Source organism: Anoplophora glabripennis, unplaced genomic scaffold, assembly GCF_000390285.2.
Source record: "Anoplophora glabripennis isolate ALB-LARVAE unplaced genomic scaffold, Agla_2.0 scaffold131, whole genome shotgun sequence".
NCBI lineage: Eukaryota > Metazoa > Arthropoda > Insecta > Coleoptera > Cerambycidae > Anoplophora > Anoplophora glabripennis.
The window spans coordinates 987,217-1,010,097 of NW_019416249.1; the positions used below are offsets into that span (position 1 = coordinate 987,217).

At 32.4% G+C, this 22,881-nt stretch overlaps 3 protein-coding genes across 4 annotated transcripts in view; 2 read left to right on the forward strand and 1 right to left on the reverse strand.

Annotated features, from left to right (window-relative positions):
• Window positions 1–17,210, reverse strand: part of LOC108904580 (ninein) — a 32,966-nt gene extending 15,756 nt beyond the window's left edge. The window contains exons 1-2 of one of the 2 annotated variants that reach the window (XM_018707193.1): window positions 17,072–17,210; window positions 13,052–14,957 (exon numbers count right to left, since the gene is read on the reverse strand). In XM_018707193.1, coding sequence (XP_018562709.1) covers window positions 13,052–14,948 — 1,897 coding nt within the window. In that variant the 5' untranslated portion in view covers window positions 14,949–14,957; window positions 17,072–17,210. Of the gene's footprint in view, window positions 1–13,051; window positions 14,958–16,780; window positions 16,822–17,071 lie in introns of those variants that run through there. The other variant, XM_018707194.1, reaches the window with a different exon arrangement.
• Window positions 17,211–17,390: 180 nt separating this feature from the next.
• Window positions 17,391–18,181, forward strand: LOC108904578 (cytochrome c oxidase protein 20 homolog). Its single transcript, XM_018707188.1, has 2 exons — window positions 17,391–17,618; window positions 17,806–18,181. Exons 1-2 carry the CDS (start codon window positions 17,580–17,582, stop codon window positions 18,124–18,126), a joined length of 360 nt encoding a protein of 119 aa, XP_018562704.1. The 5' UTR covers window positions 17,391–17,579; the 3' UTR covers window positions 18,127–18,181.
• A 71-nt stretch (window positions 18,182–18,252) lies between these two features.
• LOC108904576 (xanthine dehydrogenase) overlaps window positions 18,253–22,881 on the forward strand; it is a 16,062-nt gene continuing 11,433 nt past the window's right edge. Inside the window, exons 1-4 of the mRNA XM_018707187.1 lie at window positions 18,253–18,392; window positions 19,004–19,061; window positions 20,237–20,333; window positions 20,441–22,607. Of these exons, the coding sequence (XP_018562703.1) occupies window positions 18,324–18,392; window positions 19,004–19,061; window positions 20,237–20,333; window positions 20,441–22,607 (2,391 nt within the window). The 5' untranslated portion in view covers window positions 18,253–18,323. The remainder of the gene's footprint in view (window positions 18,393–19,003; window positions 19,062–20,236; window positions 20,334–20,440; window positions 22,608–22,881) is intronic.

Sequence of the window (22,881 nt, forward strand, 5' to 3'; positions counted from 1 at the left end):
AATTTCAATTGAACATGTTAAAAGACAACGGAGTTATTAATAAAAATCTTTTTTTTAATTTTAAATTTAAATTTAAATATTTCCTAACACCCTGTATATCTCGATGGGTAAAATTTTCGCAACACGTTTTAAGCCCGTGGACGGTACTGCATATAAGTAGGTGTATGCACAATTATATGCAAAACGTACAGATTTTTTCCTCATGTTAGCAACATGCACATGAAAATGAATAGTCAGAACCTTCCGAATATAACCGACACACCTAAAAATCGTTTCCAACACCAGCCTGTACAACGAATTGCGTACCGTGCGACGAAATTTTCACAAATGCCCCGTACTTAACACATTCTGTTTTTTTAAATGTAAATATTGATCCAAAACAAAAAAAAACCACACCGTACCGGACTTTGGCTGGTATAATGTCGAACACTTAAACTTTTCCACGTAAATTCACCAAGACTCCGCGATAAAATGAGGAGAAATTCCAGATATGAATTATTTACAATTATTCTCGGAATAAATAAAAAGCATGACACGGAACCTGGCCAACATCTCACGTAGCAGGTAGGTGTTTATTTTGGAGAAACTTAGTGAAATGTTTAATGGAATAAATAAAACAAATTGCCGTTCATTATCGCAAAAACACTAGGTAATATACGAGGGTGATGCGAACTGTAATCAAACGTTAATGGTTTGTTTTTTTTACCGTAACTAATTTTATAAGTTAATTGGACAAAAGAAATTTTGAATAAACGTCCCCATTAGTCAAAAAGGGGTTAATTTAAGTATAACCACAGTACCTAACCACAAATATCTCACACTAAGCAAGTAAATAATTGTTCACCATTTATACTCTACATACCAAGAAATATTGTTAACGTTTCTATTGACCGCTATTGGCACTGCCAACTTAATAACATAATACAATGCAAGTTCCTAATGTTGAAACTTCCATTAAAGATGTCATAATTTCCCTAATTTCAATATGTTTTAACGGAATTCCATCAAAACATCATAAACAAACAAGTAATTATACTATTTACTGACTTTATGTTTAATAACATTTTACACTAGTTACAAAAATTAAAGGATAAAGGAACTTCTTAAATTTTTGGGTGATCAAAGGGCTGTAACTTGGAGAAAAATGGTCGAAGAGCAATAAAAAAAAGCAAGTTGAAACCCGAAGTTTCTAGTTTCAGAATTTGAAGTCAAAAATTCTTATCGTTGCCACATACCACATCAATCATAAGAAATTCAGTAAAAAAATATAAACATTTTTGTTTCTCTTTCAAAAGGTTCACTGGCTTCAATACATTTTTTTGGCAATCCCACCTGTCAGCTCTTTTATTTGAGCTGTTCAAGAGCTTTGACCGATTATTTGTCGCTAACTTATCGTCGTTCAAAGCAAAAATTAACTTTTTGGCTCTGATAATTAATTACTAGGGAACTAATCTTACAGAAAATCAAAGCAGGGTTTTCAAATTTTCAAAGCATCCCCTATACAGGGTGTCTCATAATTAGCTGCCAACCCTGAACAGGCCGATTCTATGATCAAAACTAAGTAAAAAAGTTCATATGAACATGGGTCCGGAAATGCTTCCTAAGGGCACAGGGACCCATTGAAGAAGGAGGAATGGAAATCATTTTTTTTCAATATTTCTCAATCGCGTTGTGATAAATGAATGAAATTTGGTATACACAGCTAAATTTTGATGAGCAATTTTTTTTTCGATGCAAGAAACTCGATTCATAAAAGGTAAAATATTGCGAAATTAAGGATTTTCGTTAAATCTGAGATAATTTAGGGATATAATTTTTTTTATCCTTTAATTTGTGTGACCAGTCGTATATAATTTCGCTTAAGGAAATAACCCTATTAGAGCATTCGTATTAGACTTGTAATTATTCTCGTTCAAAAATTAACATATCTGATTGACTAATCGGCGTGTTGTATAATTGTTAACAGATCTCGGATCATTATCTTCAAAATTGAAGACTTTCTTAAGCGCCTTACTTACTGATCCCATTACGATCAGCTGCATTCAACAAAAAGATGATCTAATATCTAGTAGAAAGTGTTCTTGCGGCGATTAGTATACTTAGTAGCGAATGGACGATGACAATAAACTCCATGTTTCATCCTGTTTTGATGGCAACAGTTTTAGAAATTCAGAACATTGAGAAAGTTTCACTTAAACCGTATTTGCTTTTAGCAAGTTAAATTACATATCTAGTAAAACGGAAAAACTAACGTGTGAGGTCTCCTACAATGATTTTTGGATATTCACATAAACAACGACTTCGCCTAAGACAAAAAATTCCTACTTATTATCCTGTCATTATTATATTGTAACTTTTTTTGATCCTAGGGTATAGTAAACGTCGAGTTAAATTTACTTAATTTACATAATTACAAGATGAAGGAAAATAATAATTATGATCTGGTTTCTGTGTCTGTAAATAGCGGTTCGACGATGAAACGAGTTTTTTTATAGATGATATCATCAAACGCGATGTTTTTTTATTTGTAACATTTTTATAATTATAATACACACACGATTTATGCAAGGAATCCGATCGTAATTACAGTAATTTAATCGGACTGATGAAAGAGATAAAAGATGATAGATCTTCTCAGTTTGTCCTTTAATAGTTTACGTTGGTTCTATTGGAATGTAGGTCCCGTTTTTTTAAAGAAAATAATTACATGAAATCGAATTGCAAGGTATGGACTAATAGTGAGTAAGAAACATTTATAAAGATGAACTCAACACTGCATTTTGAATGTACACAGATTGTTCGAACAATAGAGGCCACGAGTCTAAAAATATGTAGAAACAGCAGTGCAGGTAATGGTAATTTACCATTTATTGATTAATTCATTTGTGAAAAATAAAGACTTGCACAAATTGGCAACTACATTGGATGATATAGAATATCAAGTCAAATTATTAATTTTATATCAAATGTTTTATTTGCTAATAATATAATGTAAAATCCAATTGAAAATTTCAACATTTAAATATAACAGCACTCTCCTTTTTGCAATTTCCTGCCAAATTAAACAATAAGTATAGAGAAAAAACGAGTTCACAAAATAAATAGATATTCCGAATTTGAAGAGAATTTTTTTCCGTGTTCCTATTAAAAATTAAAAAAATACGGTGACCCACAAATTTTATATAAAGTTACCGAGCCGCACCGTCCAAAAATAAACTTTTTGTAATTGAGACTAGGAATATCAGAATTTGCTGGAAAGAATTGTGAAAATAATGTTTTTGCCACAAAAAAGGTCACACAATCAGCGACTTACCGACAGAATTTCAAAACTTAAACATTTTTTCGTTTGATTCTAAAATAATTTCCATTTAAAAACAAACTTTTTGCAATTTTAATTGCACCAAAATTTCAAGTACACGAATCCACGTATATATTTTTAAAGCATTAAAAAACTAATGATAAGGAAAATATCTCTGAGAAAAAGTGTTCTATTCAAACATGAAATAATGTACGGGTGCGGTGTTCATTAAAAAAATCTTAAGTTTCGTTCATCACGCTTCAACACTACAAAATTCGATGTAATAGAGCTCTTTAGTAGTGACGTCACATACGCCAAATAATAGGCAAACCCATAGTGTACATTGTCATGAAGAATTCCTCAATATTTTTACTAGATCGATTTTCAACATTATGTACTTTCGACATAAGTGCCAAAAAAATTTCTTCTTTGTCATGATCGCGATATTCTGGCAATACTAGAAATATTTAAGAAGTTTCAAACCACAAGTGACAAATAAAAGAATTGTAGAAATTATATATTTAAATTTATAGAACAATATTGACTTTTATAGTAATTAATAAATTAAAATTGTGTTACTGAGCATGCGCATTAAAGATAATTTCATGTAAGCGAAGTAGTCTCGCAACAGAATATTATTCAAGAAAAGTTTGGTATTGGTTAAGAGTACATCTATAATAAACCATTTGAAGAAAAATACACACTCACTCGATAAACACACTGACACAGCACAACACCAAGAAAAACAATAAAAATACTTAGTAGAACTAGAAAATGCCAAGATTAAACAAAAGAAGAGAAAATACTGATGACGGGAAATGACATATCAACAAGATCTCACCTGCGTATGAGGCTATTTTTCCCGAGCATGCGCATTAGGAAAAACACGGCTAATATTAAATTTTTGCTTTGTTTAAATTTAGGAATATCCTTTTATATAGTTTTTTTGTAAATTTTAAGCACATTAGTGTATCTATTTTACCAAACACGTGTTGGTTGTTCTTATATATTATAAATCCTTGTAAATATAAATTAATGCGGCAATTCTGAAAGTCAATTACAAAATAGGGAAGCTAACTTTATACATATATCTCAAAATAAGTGCATTTGAATATTTTTATAAAGGTTTAGAGTGGGACATTTTTGAAAACTTCTAAAAGTTTTTCCTATGCCCTTTTTTGGATAAAAAAAATTGTTTGTTTAGAAAAATACCAAAAAAAATTCAGTTACACTGTTTGGACCCTTCTAAATTAATATCTGATTTTTGCTCAACTGTGGAGGCAAAGCGATACGTCATTTTTTTTCTAATAATTTTTTTCCTAGAACAAAAATCACTTATTCTATCTAGACGTAATCTGGGGCTAGACTCATATTAGTTGCAACCACTTCAAAAAATGATTATTTAATTATACATGTTTATTTAACCAGTTGTCCAACAGCAAATTATGACATAAGTGCAATTTGCATCTAAAAACATATGTTATTATATTTAATAGACAGAAAATTATCAAGCACATAATTGCATTTTAATTGAGTCAATTACTTTTTGATCTAGGAAAAAATATACAGTGAGCGCCAAAAGTATGGATTATATTTATTTAAAAATCAGATGTTCGTTATTTGAAAAATCACTCGGACACGTCGAATTATATTTTTAGTTGCGCATTTTCTAAAGCAATTTTCATTTATACAGGGCGGCTCAAAAAAAAGTTATGAAATCCAGGCCAACTTTTTTAAATGGAAACTCCACTTTTTTGTATTATTATTCACTTCACCATGGAATTCTGATCATTTTTTATGTAATATAACCTATACATATCTTTAACCGTTTTCGAGATAATGGCGTATGAATATATAGATTATGGAAAATTTTCAAAAATTACCCTGAGATTTACCCTATTGGTTTTAAAATAAAACACAGAAAGTTGCTTCAAATCAGAAAAATCCATAAGAAATAAGTGGTTCGGTGATTTATTTTGATCATTAGGACGCAATGACTAAAAAACATAAGTGAGGTATTTAGGTATAATTTAAAACGCATAATTTTATTGTATAAAATATGATTTTGTTAAATGTCACCATTTAAATTACGAGCCAGGTTATTTTGCAAAAAGTTGGCCTTGATTTCATAACTTTTTTTTGGGCCACCCTGTATAAATATAAATTGCTTCAGAAAATGCGCAACTAAAAATATAATTCGACGGGTCCGAACGATTTTTCAAATAACGAACATCTGATTTTTAAATAAATATATTCCATACATTTGCCGCTCACGGTATAAAGGATGTTAAGCAATTCGCCTATAACAACAGTAGTGCAATAAAAGTATACTTAAAAATGATCAAATAGTAGTTTAGCATTTTGCTCTTAGACAAAATATCGAGGTTAAAAAAAATTGGAAATGAAAGATGGTGAAAATCTCCAATTTTGTTTTAAATATTAGGGAACAATTTACCAATACTTTTCCTGACCACTTTGACATGACATTTTGCAGACGGTCCTCGAGACGGTCCAAGAAATAAGACTACAGATGTTATACATATAATTCAGTTTTCCAACAGATGACGACCACTTTTAACAGCTGTTATAATTCTTTTTCATGTCGCCTTTTGTTTCTTGCGTAATTGTTCAGTAGATCTAACAAAAATTTTCCATTCATATTTTTTTTAACCTCCATATCTTGAAAACATCTATCACGCAACATGATAATGTGCAAATAACACCCTGTATAACAAGTATAATCTTATAAGATTCAAATGTATTTATATTTCATAACATGACATGGCTTGTCATGTTTTGTACAAGATTTCGTAAAATGACAGAACGTTCTGACGAAGAGGACAAGTGTATTTTTCAAAATGTGAAAATCTTCAAACTGTTGACATGGCAACCAACTACAGTAACATAAAAATTAGGCAATAAAAAGATGTATTTCCTCCCTTTAAATTTTACTGGAAAAATTGCTTTCATCTCATTTTAAGTTCTCTCAAAATAATTGATTGATTGATTGTCTCGACATACAATTTAATTTTATTCCTTATCTAAGGTATATTTGCATCAGTAGTTTTCTAACCATCCTACTGATGCATGCGATTTTACATAGATAAAAGAACTCAAGTATGAAAATAAACATGACATAATCATAGCCATACCTTCGCCAAGTACGAAATGCATAGAAAAACTGCTATTCCACAGATCACACATCACTTTCACCGCATGTATTTAAAAACTTAAACTTCCAAGAGAAGCACGGATAAACACAACACCAAACATTCAACTAACATGAACTGGTAGCTTGCTGTCATACATGGACACCTCCAAACCTTCCTGATCTTTGGCCTTGGGCCCAAAAACGAGTTATTTTTCACTGTAAGTTGATGTCACAACTTAAACAAATTTTTTTTTCAGCGTAAATTAGCATTGGTAATTAGACAAACTGGACTCCAAAGTAGGCTGTTAATATCGGCACACAACTGAACACTGTACGTACCGAAGAGATGATTCTTAGAGGTATATAACTTTTTCAATTATTCAATCAGCAGAGAAAGTAAGAGTCTGAAAGGACGCAGAGTACTGAAACACAGCACTGTGTCCATACCTAAGATTTGGGTAGACCCAATAGAGCGCGAAGAACAAAAACTTCAATAAATCCCAAGTAAAATAAAAAGTTCCATAAACGCAATCTAATAATTACAGTTAGACTCGGCAATAAAAAAGTTATTGGTTTCCAATTTTCGAGAAATAATAACGAGTCGAGGTTGATAATCGAAGAAAAAAGTGTGTGTGTACGTTTCACCTAGCCAAGTATCCGAGTACTCTCGGAAATTTTATTTAAAATGTACCAACACAAAAAGGTACCGAATCGAATCATTTATTTACAAAGTTGTCTTGTTCCTTGTCCGGTGGTACATAACCAAGAATTATTGAACAAGTTTTGTGCTTTTTGTCGGTTCCATGTACGTCATAATATACTTTTGATCTTTGGCATTCCATCTTTTAAGAACACTGACATTAAAAATAGTTCTATAAAGCTTAAGACTAAAAATAATTAGTTTTAGAGATTGCCAAGGTAGGTTGAGAATGACGGAAATATCTCGTTAAGGAAAAGCTTACAAAACCATGATTAGTAAATATTTTTTTAACGAACTGATAATGGTTCTATTTAAGTTGGTGGGATCTACAATGTTCTTTATTCCGGAACAAATTTTACTTTTTTTTTTGGATAATTAGATATTGTTCTTTTTTCCTTTTTTCAGACAAACTTCAATTATAGTTCATTCCAGAAGAAGAATTCAAGTACAAAAAATTAAAGGCTGCTGTAATAACACCAGTTCAATTACCTATTCAATTACAGTTTCCTATTTTCTTGTTCGTGTATCATTTTTCCCATTATAGTTTATAATTTACATTATATTTTTTTATTTGGTCGCTATTAAAGTTTCAATTTTACTAAATTACATGTAATGACTTAAAAAATTCAAAATTGTGTTCAACTACTCTCTGAAATACAGGTTATTGCTGCCTTGAAAATTTATGAAAATAGTTATTTGTTTAACTTGCCCAGTAAAATACAAGATCTAATGCCGTGACTGGTATTTAATAGACAAGGCGTAGCAAAAGTATGAAATCTTCTTCACTATGGTCAATATATGCAATGCTCAGAGCTACTTTGAATGTCTAAACAACATCGACATTGGAAAGTATCTAAAATTAAAGGCATTCTTGAAACGGAAATTAGATGGATATCTTACTAAAAAATCACGTAAATCAGAACAAATTAAAAAATTTCTAATAGAGGACCCTGACCCTATTTAAGTACAAAGGTAATTATAAACAAAATATTTTTATAAACGAAGAAAGGTGGCAATAATTTTTGTCATATCTGGGGCGTGTCGATGTCGCGAACAAAGAAAAGATCCTTTATTGTAAGCGAATATTTACGCATATATCGGAAATATAATACAGCAAGACCTACACAAACAGATAGTAACAGTTTTTTTTTAATTAATAATTTTTTTTTAATAGGAATTCATACATTTAGGAAAATGCCAAAACTAGTTGTTGCGTTTCTCAAATTGAAAGATGCTCACGAATATACCAGACATTGTTTCCGGAGAACTTCGGCTACACTATTAATAAATTCAAGAGTTGATATCACAACTTTAAAAACGCATGGTGAATGGAAATCTTCAACGGTAGCTGAAGGCTACATTGAGGTGTCCATAAATCGTAAATTTGTTTGCAAAAAATTTTCCCTGCTGCAAGTACATCAAGTGCTGGAAGCAATTTTTTAAATAATTCAACCACTTTGGAGGATTCAATAATTCATAAACCATCTACTAGTGAAAACACTTCAACCTACATAGATATAGTAAATGTTTCAAAACAAACAGGACAAGGGATATCTCCTAAAGCCTGATCTAATTTCACTATAAATGTTTACAATAAATAAAATAACTTTCGTCAAAGAACAAATTTTAATTTTTAATTTAGCGGCAGTTCTGTTCTGGAGTTGTGGGGAGGGTAGCAAAGCTACAGCACTTAGGCCCCATTGGGCCCCTTGTACTTTCTCCCATTAGAGAGATCAATCCACCTGAGCCGCCAGCCAGCTAATATAGGCCATTGAAGGCCAGCGTTCTCCCAGCATGGACTCTCTTGTTGACGAGACGGCAGTGCATTCACATAGTACATGCAATACTGTCTCGCCCCTACAAAGAGGTGTTTCACACTTCCCCATATTGTAAAGGTGTTTCCTTAACCAACAGTGTCCAGTTTGAATACCTGTCGCCAAGCGAAGATTTGACCTAGACATGGCCAAGTATTTTTTGGCTGTGTCTTTGCTAGGATATACTAAGAGCTCCTTAGCGAAGTGACAGCTAAAATTTAGCGGCAGTAAAAATGATTCTAATGTCTACGCAATAAATGTGACACTTTAAAACCTGACAGCTGTCACTAAAACTACGCCTGTCGATCGGCGAAAAATTTATTTTTTTTGTAAGTCCTGTTGCATTTTGACATTTAAATATTATTGGGCTAGGACAATTTTTTTGGAAGCTGAATATTTATAAAAATATATATATGTTTATCTTTTGTCTAAAATGTCTGTCTTTTTTTTTGAGAAAATGTAAGTGCCCACAGGTTTTTTAAAACTTTATTTACTTTAAAAGTGTATGTCAGAAATATCGTTAAAAATTGATGGAACTTTGTACAAAAAATTTTGAAACATTCTTTTATTAGCTATTAAAATTTAAAAAAAATGTTTTGAATTCGTTTGAATTAACTTAATAAGTATAATTATGGAATAAAAATATTTAATAAAAAAATGTATTGAAGGTCTGTAACTTTTGTATCAAAATTACTTGATCCAAATTAGATTAACACAAGGAAACTACAGTACAAGGATGGCAGTTCCCATGCTGAACACCCTGTATGAACAACATTCAAGACCTCTTCTGATTTTATCACATTTTTCATGGCAAATAATTACATCAATAAAATTGTTTTATTATTTTTAAAATTAGTGAAAGTACCTACTGTATTGTAATTGAGAATATTAAGAGCAGTAACATTAAATACTGGTAAAAACGATTTTATCTAAAAAAGTTAAATTGCACCTACATGTTTATAGCGCTTCAACGTGTATCTAACAAAATAAAATGTTTAAATATGTCAACAGAGTGTAGGGAAGTATCAGTGTGGAAAATAACCATAATTCTATAAAATTATTATCACGGTGGCTTCCTGTTTTGGTTTAAAGCCATAAAATTAAAATATTTATTTCTTTACTGATACAAGACTTCTATAAAACATCGATACTTATAACCAAAAGGGAAACCAATTTTTACACTGAAATGCATAATTATTTATTCAAGTACATATTACTCTAATAATAGAAATAAACTGGGGAGAGAGGGGTGAGACTACATACGCATTGCATACATGTGATGTAAATAATTGCTTTAATACCCAAATATTACTAAAGTATTTGATCAAATATTACTCAAAAAAATGCTCCTACGTGTTTATACAATTTTTACTCCTATGTGCTAATTTGGGACAATTAAAATCTCCTATGTAATAAAATGTCACTTTTTTTAACACAATTTTTATGCACCAGGAGCACCAAAAACAATAGGAAAATGTTGTTTTTTCTCCCTCCTGTAAAAAATTATAATTTATACATAGGAGGTTTTTCACGATCAACGACGATATATCAATTTTTAGATTTTATNTGAGAATATTAAGAGCAGTAACATTAAATACTGGTATAAACAATTTTATCTAAAAAAGTTAAATTGCACCTACATGTTTATGGCGCTTCAACGTGTATCTAACATAAAATAAAATGTTTAAATATGTCAACAGAGTGTAGGGAAGTATCAGTGTGGAAAATAACCATAATTCTATAAAATTATTATCACGGTGGCTTCCTGTTTTGGTTTAAAGCCATAAAATTAAAATATTTATTTCTTTACTGATACAAGACTTCCATAAAACATCGATACTTATAACCAAAAGGGAAACCGCTGATGAAAACTTTTACACTGAAATGCATAATTATTTATTCAAGTACATACTACTCTAATAATAGAAATAAACTGAGGAGAGAGGGGTGAGACTACATAGGCATTGCATACATGTGATATAAATAATTGCTGTAATATCCAAATATTACTAAAGTATTTAATCAAATATTACTCAAAAAAATGGTCCTACGTGTTTATACAATTTTTAAAGATTACTCATATGTGCTAATTTGGGACGATTAAAATCTCCTATGTAATAAAATGTCACTTTTTTATAGTTTCAGGTTAACGAATAGTTGTATGAACACAATTTTTATTCACCAGGAGCACCAAAAACAATGGGAAAATGTTGTTTTTTCTCCCTCCTGTCAAAAATTATATTTTATAGTTTTTTCACGATCAACGAGGATATATCAATTTTTAGATTTTATTATTTTTTAAATTTTAATTTAAAATTTATTTTTAATTTATATTTAAATTCTTCATCAACCTGACAAATTAAATATATAGGATATCCAGAAATGGTTGAAAAAAAAATTAAATATAGGAATGCAATACATACGTAGGTTTTTCAACTTTTCTCAAAAACGGTTAGTTAGAAAAATTTAACAACATAGTACTATGAAATGCCATTATATTAATGTATTTCTTGTTTTTTTATTTGTTGCAATGAGTTGATGTAGACAATACTTTCGTCCATACATTTGTTTTTTTATATTATTTTAAATTTCAAAGAAATTGAAGTAAAATATTATTTTTTAATCAATTTAGAATTTTTTTTGTCCTCTAAGATTTCAATATCAATCTTAGTTTTTGAGTAAAATAATGATACTTCTAATGTTTAGATTTTTTTGAATAGTAGGTAAAGCTTCTGATCAACATCTACAGTTTTTGTTACTATAGTCTTTCTGAAGTCAGTTAAACATGTAAAAAAACGCCTGGCAATAAAATTTAATGACTTTCATAGCCGTCCCTAAAAAGTTTTCTGCTAAAAAAAAATAATTTGTATATAATGTGTAAAAAATTTCTATTATATGTTCATTTGGCCAACAACATATTTTAATTATTTATGTCCTCAAACAATTTTATTATATTGATGGTAAATTTCGTTTTGTTCCGTTTCAAAAGGTCTCCAAAATGCCATGTTGTAATATTATTTTTCCCTTTCACAATTGTAATATCAATAATTAATAGAAGGTGCCTATAATAAATTAAAATTAGTTATACCTGGATCACACAAATTCCGCATTGCTGCACTGCACTGCTGGGCAATTTGTCAACCACTTGTCAACAGCTTATTGCCCAGTGACCCAATGCAGCTGTGTTTGTATTTCGTTTGCCCGCGCTCGCATTCTTCAACTGAGTATATACATTTCTATCACTTCCACGTTTAGTTCAACCAGACCTGTATATGGGTATGGCTAAATAAATATAGGAACAAGTTTTTCAAATATTCCAATGGCGAGTTGCTGCGTCAGCAACCAAACCTGATACATACTATCAACCTCTTGGTTCTTTAATTGATTTTGGAAAGACTATACCAAATCGTTATGTGTAAATCAAGTCTATTGTTCTTTTTTTAAGCTAATAATAATTCAATTCAATATAAAGTGTTTTAAAGTTGAAAAATGCATTAAACATGACCTGAAATGTAATTCACAAAATTTGCTGACAACTTATGCTATTATAGTAGCCCAAAAAAATAACTAAATTTACATACACCAATTCATACAAAAGACTGGCACTAGCAATAATTAGAGATGAAACCAGAATAACAACAAACTTTTCAAGTCAAAAAATGCTTGAAACATTAAAAGTTGAATTTTCAACTCACAAGGTAGATATCGAAAAATTTGAAAACAAATTTTTTTTTTCAATTTCTTTGAAATAAAAAAAAACTGAAGAAAATACACGAATGTTGTACCTTGTACCACTCCTTGTACATCAGCACCAAAAAAATTTAGAAATATGCAAATATAGCGGTGTTTTATTAGTACAAAGTCTACGATAAAGTCCAATCTTTTGAAAGTGGAAAAAGTACCCCTGAAAGGGGCAATAATTTTTATGATAAAGTGGTATAAAATTGAATAAGGACTCTGCCATTTCAATTTTTCCAATCTTTTCCGGGACACCTTGTACAAAGACCACCCGTTATTGAGAAACTGAATCCTGTCAGCCGATTAAGCATACAAATCAAATAAATTATGCAAATACAAACGCTACTCACCTATGCTGAAAAGATTGACGTCCTTGCTGGGCGAATAGTCACTCCTCCGCTTCGCACCCACACCGACACCTTCACAAATTATCGAAATGTTTTCGTCCATCGACTGATCCAGAGTGTTGAAGCTGGGCGTGGGCGTACTGGACGTTTTCGTCCGCATAATGGCCACCTGATTAGAGAGACTTTCGATTTCCGAGACCATCTCGTCGTTCTTGTCCTTCAACTGGGAGTTCTCCAGCTGCAGCTCGGTTAGTTTTACAAGGAGGATCTCACTCTCCTCTCGTTCCCTATCACTGAACTTCTGCTTTTCACTTTCCAGGACGGTTATCTGCTCGTTTAGGAGTTCTCTGTCTTTTTGGAGATCGCTTATCTTGCTCGATAATGTTTGGTTTTCTTTCTCGACGTTTATCGAGTACTTTTGAGCCACTAGCAAATCGTTTTTCAGTTTGGTCGTTTCCTGTTCCAGACTAGATATCCGGTTCTCCAAGGACTGGTTTATCGCCGATAACTGTTCTTTATCCTTAGAGTATTGTGCTGTGACGTCCCTCAATATATCGGTATGCCGTTGCTCTAACAACTTGACTTGGTTCAGAGTGTTCTGTTCCATCCGCAAATGATTGTCGTCCACTTCTTGAGCTAAAAGAGTCGCTCTATTGTTTGCTTCGAAGACATCACACTTTAATTTTTCACGTTCCGCATGCATCTGCTCCAGAACATTCTTCAAACATTTTATTTCTGCCTGGTACAGCGTTAGATTCGCTTGTAATAAAGTGATGTGGGGGCTTTGGTATTCCGATCTGGTCGCTTCATTCATACCCTTGATTTGTTTGTCCAAAACGTTCGCCAGTTCCACGATGCTAATCCGTCTCACATTGAAACCTAAATCGTGTATTAATTCTTTCGGCGAGTGTATCCCGATGCTCTCCCACATCTCTATGAGGACATCGGTATTTATAATTCCGTTGCCGTCCGGTCCTAAGGTGACAAATTGAAATGTACGGGAATCCGGAAACAAGTTATCCGACGACCGGTGCACTACAGACTCATTATTCAATGGGGTTTGGTTTAAGACGTCGTACCAAGTCTCGTCTTGTTGTAGGGTCTCCAACAACTCCTGAAAGCTGATTTTGTGGTCGTAGTTCAAAGACAGTTTATCAGACAGTTGTCGGATTACTCCATCGGCTAGTTTGTGCAATCCAATAGCATCACAAACTAAAATAAGTTCGGTTTGGTTGAGGTAGCCGTCTTCCCCCACTCCTAACTTTTTCCAAGCCTCCCTCAGCATATCTTCGGTACAGACTAGTTCAGGTTCCGAGGACAACGTATGAGACGTTACAAAAGTATTGTCTAACAAACTGTTATTAAATAACAAATCGTTTTTTCCGGGTAAAGAAGTACATCGCTTTAGCTTATAATTCGGCTTCCTCTTCTTCGAAGATACCTCGGTTTGAGAGTTAGACCTCTGCACTGACACACTGTTCGGAGATTTACTTAAACTAATGTCGTTTTGTTCGTTATAAATCGGAGTAATTTCGTCGTTTCTCGGTCGTGACCTACGGCCATACTTCTTCGACCCGTACACGAATTTCGGAGAGACCTCGCGTTCCGGTGACGTTTTTTCCTCTTCCGCAATAATTTCCTCGTTCTTCGTGTTCTTATTATTTTGCATATTACCCAACAAAGCCAAGAGCGCATCTCTGAACTCTGTAAATGTGGCGCGGGAGTGTTTGTCTTTGAGGAGACATTTTATGAGTTCGCTGCCTTGCTCTTCCAGTTGCAGGGTTTGGCAGAGCTGGGTTAGGCCTTCTCTGTCTAGGCTACCGCAGTTGTCCCTGTCGTGGCTGTCGAACACTTTCAAGAGCTGCTGCTCGTAGGGGTCTAATGCGAATTGATCCATCATTTTTGCAGCCTGGAAAAATATAAACATTGTTAAAAAACAGCAACAATAGAAACACAATGGAATTTCTTCTCTTTCTATAAATTTGAAGTAAAGTCCCGTATTCAAGTCACACCACAAATCATGTTAAAAAATAACGATAAATGGTGGAGAAATTTAAATACAATAATTTTCACCTTTTAAGAGTTAAACAATACTTTTTAATTTAAATATTGTTCCTTGTGGCCCTCTATCAAGTATTTACAAGCAATAAGCAAAATGTGCCTGCTATTTTTAAAGTTTAATAAAACTGATGAAAGTGTAAATTTAGAACAAGCCATACAATCCTTAATAGCGTTAACTTGAAGACAGGAAACAATTCAGAAATGAGGAAGTAATAAACTTGGCTCGTTTCAAATTTAGACTGGATTATTTTTATCCACTTTTCATCAAAAATGTTATGCTGTGTCTTGTACTTCATCAATACTTTTTAAAAAATTCAATAGCAACAGATGTGCTAAAAAATAGGTAATCCTTTATCAAAGAGAAAGTCTATTTTCTCCATAAATGATTTGGCTAAAACAGGTACAAGTTTCACTGGCGACTATGTGAATTTATAATTTTTAGTTATTAACATATCATCTGGTGTTCCAGTGTTGAACCCATACGACTAAAACTGAAGTTAATACTAATTTACACTGATGAGCAATTATTACAAATTGGAAGATGGAAATACTATCATTATATAACCTATTAATTAATAACTATATTTACAAATAAATAAAAGCACTCTTGAAAATATTGCTTATATAAAAAAATATATTAATTAAATTAGAATTAAAATGAAGCTTTATGTGATCAAAATTCAATTTCCAAAAATATCTAAAACATGTTTGAGAAAGATTTATATATACATATATTACCCACCCAATTTTTCATTGCACAAGTGAAAATATTACTTAGAAATGTATGGGTGTTATATACATATTATACTGGCACTTGAAATAGTTGCTATTCTCATATGAAACCTGTTTTTATAATTCAACCTTAATAAAATGTTGCTTAATTAAAAGCTACTATAGTGTATTTAAGGTGTGTTGTACATGCTTGCATATATTTGGAACATACAGGGTATGATTTAAATGATAAATGACTTGGTTTATGTAAGGCATTTTAATTACATATACGGCAGCTCTATACAAGGCGTGACCACAATAATTTTCTGAATAGTTAACAATTAATTATGTTTCTTTTGTGGTAACAAATAACAAATACAGAGATTTAGGTACTTAAATTAATATTTAATTCTTAAATTTATTTCAATCTATATTATATTGGTTTAAACATATGTATAGGTATCCAAATATTTTTTGTTCTCTAAATTAGGTACATTTCTCAGAAATTATTCTCATAATGATAACGAAACATTAAAACGCAGATGATTATTGACAAATTTATGACATACGCTTAAAACTCAAGTTATTTATTTAATGATTAATTACATATTAAATTATATGTGAAGTCAGTATTAAAAGATAATAAAATACCTAATGTTTTTTATGTTCATAGAGAACAATATTTGTAAATTTTTTTAATTTCTGGAAGCAAATTCATTTAGAGTTCTGCAAAGTATTCTTTAATCGCTTTACATATTTATGAAATAATAAAAATGAGAAACGAATATTAATCTTATCTCCTAATTAATATAAGAGAGATCTTAATTATTACGTATATATTTAGATAGGAAGAAGTTATTACCTCACATAATTAATTTGAATTTACTCACGCTTTTAATATTTTCATTTCACAACAGTGTTCAAACATATATACTACATATCTGTATATTTAGAACCTACCAGTTTTCTAATGCAACATAACAGAATCTCAGCTATGCTAAATATCTAGCACAATACTAATTCTGCTGCGTTTATAATTAACTTTATATGTAAAGGCATCATATTATACTGCAGTCGTTCACGAGTATTCGTTTTTGTGAGAAATTTAATCCTCTAAATACTATTAAAATTAATCCCCAATAGAATTATTAACTCTACCACTCTAGCATTGCAGTATATTATGCGTATTTTCTATCACAAACCGCGCCTTCCACCTTTTATAGGTTAACTAGTAATTTAAGAATTGCTTACCGAAAACAATACTGGGTTTAATGGAACATAATTAGAACAAATATAAGGAAATTAATTCACTAAAACATCGATAATATACAAAATATTATAAACATAACGGGAAAATTATTTCTTGGACAAACGTCACACAACTACTACACTAGCGCGACCGCGAATACCAATCACAACAAAATGTGGGTTATAGGGTTAACATGAAACTTGAAGAATTCCTTGGTAGATGTCAGGACACGCAGAGTAGTCATAAATAAATATATTTAACTAATTAAAAACAATTCCATTTGATCAACTTTATCAATCATATTTATGTCACTAATCAAGTAATTGCAGGTACAAATATTGATATTAAAGTTTCACTGAAATCTTTCTTTTAATACAAATACCTAGTTGATAGCGCTGTCATCTATCAAAATAACACGAAATTAATAAATTCGTCTCATTCTAACCTAACAGCTCGTGACCATTCTGTCTGAATCAAAAACGTAATTGTTGATTTTATGATTTAATTAAAATGTCAACGGAAATTGATGATTCACAGGATCAGGACAAGGTGAGTAATATTTAGTAAATTCCATAATAAATTTGTAACAGAGATACCTTATTTTTGTACTCCAAGAACTTTAATAGCGTAGATAATCCGCAACCTGTGTATATTATGATTGTTATGTTGGTTGCATATTACATACATAAATACATAAAATGCCGTTAATAACTAGCGACATCTTTTGGTGTTTTAGTCACTTATAATATTTGGGCGGGACATCTCAAAAATTCCATGTTTCCGAAACAGTTTACTTTGTGGAATAGGTGGAGGATTATTCTTCGGCTTGGCCCGATTTATGATTACTAGTCAGCCACTTAAATCGACTAACTTTGCAGTGTACTCCTTCTCTTTCATCACTATGGCTTATTGGATACAGTGCAGATACACATATTCAAAGAGGAAATTTGAAATGATGAGAATGCAGTCGATGTTACAAAGACGTGCTATTCTCGAAGGTACTACAGAAGAACAGATCCTCGATGATAGATTAGGGTCTAAACCTGTAGAGGTTTGATAGATATATATTATACTTATTAAATATATGTAATATATAGTTAAGAGTTGTTTACTTTATTTTCTTTCATTATTTCGACATATTACATGATATATATAATATTGTAAACAACCTAGAGATTAGTTTTATTTTACATCGGTCCAGTTCTTGCTGAACCTTCTAATGAGCAAGACCGATAAAATAAATTTCAAGTGATAATGGTAAAATCATCAGATTTTAAAAGTGATATGAACTCAGTCTTGGTGTTTTTTGTCAATGGAAAAAAGGTGAGTTTATAAATAATATACATGAGTGTATTTTTTCAACATCCAAGAAGCTTTTTAAATATAGAATATTTCTTGCATTTGAGTATTTAGTTAAGAAATTTACAAGAGATTATAAACAAATGTTTTGATCGGATAACTTTTTAAATAATATAATTCAGAGATAAGATAAAAATGTACTTAAAAATCATTTCATTTACGCGTCATTTATTTTGTTGTATATAGGTACAATTTATGATTACGTATTATTAACTCCAAATTAATTTGTTGTTAATTTCGTCATTGTAATTCAATGGGGGTCTATAGTTCACGACCTCTTATCAATATTTTTTTCATATTTTAGATTATCTGCATCCAAAATTTTTAAGTTTCATTGTCCCCTTTGCCCGATATTGCAAAATAAAGCTTGATATATTGTAAATGGTCTTGCAAAATTGTTACAAAATTTTCTTGTTAATGCAATAAGGTTGTTATTCCGATATGTGAAGAGGGCATAGTAATTTGTATTATTATTATCTACATAGTATAAGTACTATTAAATGAGGCATTGTTTCAATAATGACCAAACTGTATGGTTTATATTTGTGAAGGCTGTTATTAATCATACTTTTCAGATAGAGGACGACAATGTAGATCCTGAATGCACTCTATTGCAATATCTTAGAAACAAATGTATCCTTTTTCAAAGTTTATTAAAAATTTATATTAATTATACATATTTTTGAAACCCAAGCTTAAGTATTCGAATTTCCAAAATAACTGTAGTAGGTAACGAATAAACCAGAAAAATACACATAAAAGTTTAACAAAATATAATAAAATTTAAAAATATTTAATATAATAAAAAATAGGACACACAATCGTAATACAAAATGGTGTTTATTATATTCCCAGATTAACGTTTTCTAAGAAAACCTTGAGTATATTTTAATGGCGAATAGCGATATTAATGAAATTTAGCTTTACATACTAGATGGTCCAAATATCATGTTTTTTTACATCACCTTTTGTTAAAAAATTTTCAGCTTATTAAAAAAAACTTGATTGTTTATTTTATGAACATAGTAAAATTCCAACGGCTGCGGCAGAAAACCGAAATAAATATTTATCAATAGGTACACTTTTTGTCGACATGTGACAAGAATACCATTGTTACAAGAAAACCTAGTACACCTGCATTTTCTCAAAATTTCCGCCAACAAAAGATAGAACAAAACTTGCCAACGTCATTTTTACCTGCAGATCTCCGGTATGGCTATCATTTTCCGCGCTTCCTATTTCAAATAAAATTATTCGTGTTCCTGATCACCAAAAATTATACTCATGGACAAAAAGTTTGTAGAATTTGTTCTGAAATTCACAAATCAAACCAACAGCTTCATTTATTGTTTAAGAGCTACAGAAAAATAATATCAGTGATCAAAAGTACAAAAACAAGCAATTTTGGACCATCAAAGCAAAAGTATGAAACCAGTATTTTTATTTTAATTTTGGGGTGCCGAATACGAATCACACACAGTCAAAACAACCCCTGTATGCAAGTAAAAAAATAATTTATAATTTCAAAAATAATTATTTATGATTCAGTTTGTAAAATATATTTTTTGTTGAGCAACTAAAATCACGATAGACAATATAAGCTATTCAATTGTTATTAACATTTTTGTACATATACTTCCATCCTATTGTTCGTTCAAGTGTACATTAGCAAATGTAGTGGACCAACGAACGAACCAACCAGTTATTCTACTTTACAAAATTGCTTTTTTTGGTAAATGAGAAAGTTATCTCATATAAATAGTTGTAGGTAATACTAATCCGCGAATTTTTCCTTAAACTGTCAATAGTAAGGTTATGTGGTACCAAATTGGGATGTGGAGAAGGAGGATGTGGGGCTTGCACTGTCATGGTCTCGAAATTTGACAGAAACCAGGTTAAAGTAATGTATCCTTTGAGAATTTAGCTCTAATGGACTCTAGCTATATTTAATTTTTTTAACCATATTTTTAAATGTTAAAAAGTTTAAATACCAATTTCCTGAACATATTCAGTCATCTACCGGTCAACGCGTGCCTAGCCCCGATATGCTCAATGCACGGTCTAGCAGTAACAACAGTAGAAGGAATAGGTTCCACGAAAACCAGGTTACATCCAGTCCAGGAACGAATCGCAAAAGCTCACGGGTCCCAATGTGGCTTCTGCACACCAGGAATTGTTATGTCTATGTATACCCTGTTGAGAAGCTCTCCAAAACCCACCATGAAGGAAATGGAGGTAGCTTTCCAAGGCAACCTGTGTCGATGTACGGGCTATAGGCCAATCATCGAGGGATTTAGGACATTCACGGAAGAATGGGAACGAATACAATCTGGAAATCAGTTGTCCAACGGAGATTGTGGTATGGGGGACAAATGCTGTAAATTCCAAAACGGCGAGATTAAGAAAAACGGAACTGATGATAGTGAAGAGGAAGAAAAATTGTTTAAAACTAGCGAATTTACTCCTTATCACCCTTCTCAAGAGCCTATTTTTCCACCAGAGCTAAGGCTAATAGAGAAGTACGACACACAAAGCTTGGTGTTCAAAAGTAAGGATATGACTTGGTACCGCCCCACAAGGCTAAAGGAACTGCTGGATCTGAAAAAGAAATACCCAGATGCTAAGTTAGTCGTGGGCAACACAGAAGTAGGCGTAGAGATGAAGTTCAAACACATGACTTACCCCGTCATAATTCAGCCGGTTCAAATACCAGAACTCGTTAGTATTACCCAGACGCATTCCGGTGTTAAGATAGGCGCATCCGCTACATTAGCAGACGTAGAGAGATATCTCAAGGTTCAAATTAAAAATGAGCCCGAACATAAAACCAGGATATTCCAAGCGACAGTGGAAATGTTAAATTGGTTTGCTGGACTTCAAATACGTAGTGTGGGGGCTTTAGGAAGCAACATTATGACGGGAAGTCCTATATCTGACATGATTCCCCTTCTAATGGCTGCCAAAGCCGAGTTAGAAGTACAAAGCAAAGACCGCGGCATAAGGAGGATAACCTTAGATGGTAATTTCTTCGTGGGCTATCGGAAGAGTGTGGTAGAACCAAATGAAGTTTTGCTCTATATTAACATACCATTCTCGAAACCAGACCAATATTTCCAGGCGTACAAACAAGCTCGAAGGCGAGAGGATGATATAGCAATAGTTAACACTGCTGTTAATGTAACATTTCAACCAAAATCTCATATCATTGCCGATATTAGTCTCGCGTTCGGAGGAATGTCTTTTAAAACAGTGACAGCTCCAAAAACTGAAGAGAAACTGAGAGGTTTGCCTTGGAATAAAGAAACTTTAGAAATTGCGTATGCTTGCCTATTAGGGGATTTACCACTTCATCCAGGAGCACCTGGAGGTATGATCCAATACAGAAGATCTTTGACGCTCAGCCTGTTTTTCAAAGCATTCCTTGCTATATCCCAAAGACTCGAAGAATACGTGACTGATGTGAAACTGGATCAGAGAGATTTAAGCGGCATCGACGGATTTCATTGTAAAGAGCTGAAAAGCTCCCAATACTTCACGGTAGTGCCAAGTACCCAAAAAAAGACTGATGGTTTGCAAAGGCCCATGGTGCACAGATCTGCCTATAAACAGGCTACTGGAGAGGCAGTTTACTGCGACGACATTCCTCGACAAGAAGGCGAACTCTATTGCGCGTTCGTGCTGAGTACAAAACCTCATGCAAATATATTAAAAATTGACGAATCGGCAGCTTTGGCTATGGAAGGAGTCCACGGATTTGTTTATTCCAAGGATGTACCCCATAATATGTGGGGTACCGTAGTGCACGATGAAAAAGTTTTTTACTCAGACAAGGTTACCTCCCAGGGTCAAATCGTTGCTTTAATAGTGGCCGACAATCAAAGTATCGCACAAAAAGCGGCAAGGAAGGTTAAAATTCAGTACCAAGAGTTGGAACCTGTCGTGATTACTATAGAGGATGCTCTCGAACATAAATCTTTCTTTGGGGACCATCACAAGGTATTACAAAGAGGCGATATCGAAAAAGTGTTACAGGAGGCACCACACGTCGTTGAAGGGGAATGCAGAATTGGAGGGCAAGAGCACTTTTACTTGGAAACACAGGCTTGCCTGGTCGTACCGAAGAAAGAGGATGACGAAATGGAAATTTTTTCATCTACCCAACACCCAACTGAAATATCTGTAGGTTCTTATATACAGGGTGTCTCATAATTAGCTGCCAACCCTGAACAGGCCGATTCTATGATCAAAACTAAGTAAAAAAGTTCATATGAATATGGGTCCGGAAATGCTTCCTAAGGGCACAGGGACCCATTGAAGAGGGAGGAATGGAAATCATTTTTTTGCAATATCTCTCAATCGCGTTGTGATAAATGAATGAAATTTGGTATACACAGCTAAATTTTGATGAGCAATTTGATGGACTAATCCATTTATTTCCACAAGGTCCATTGGG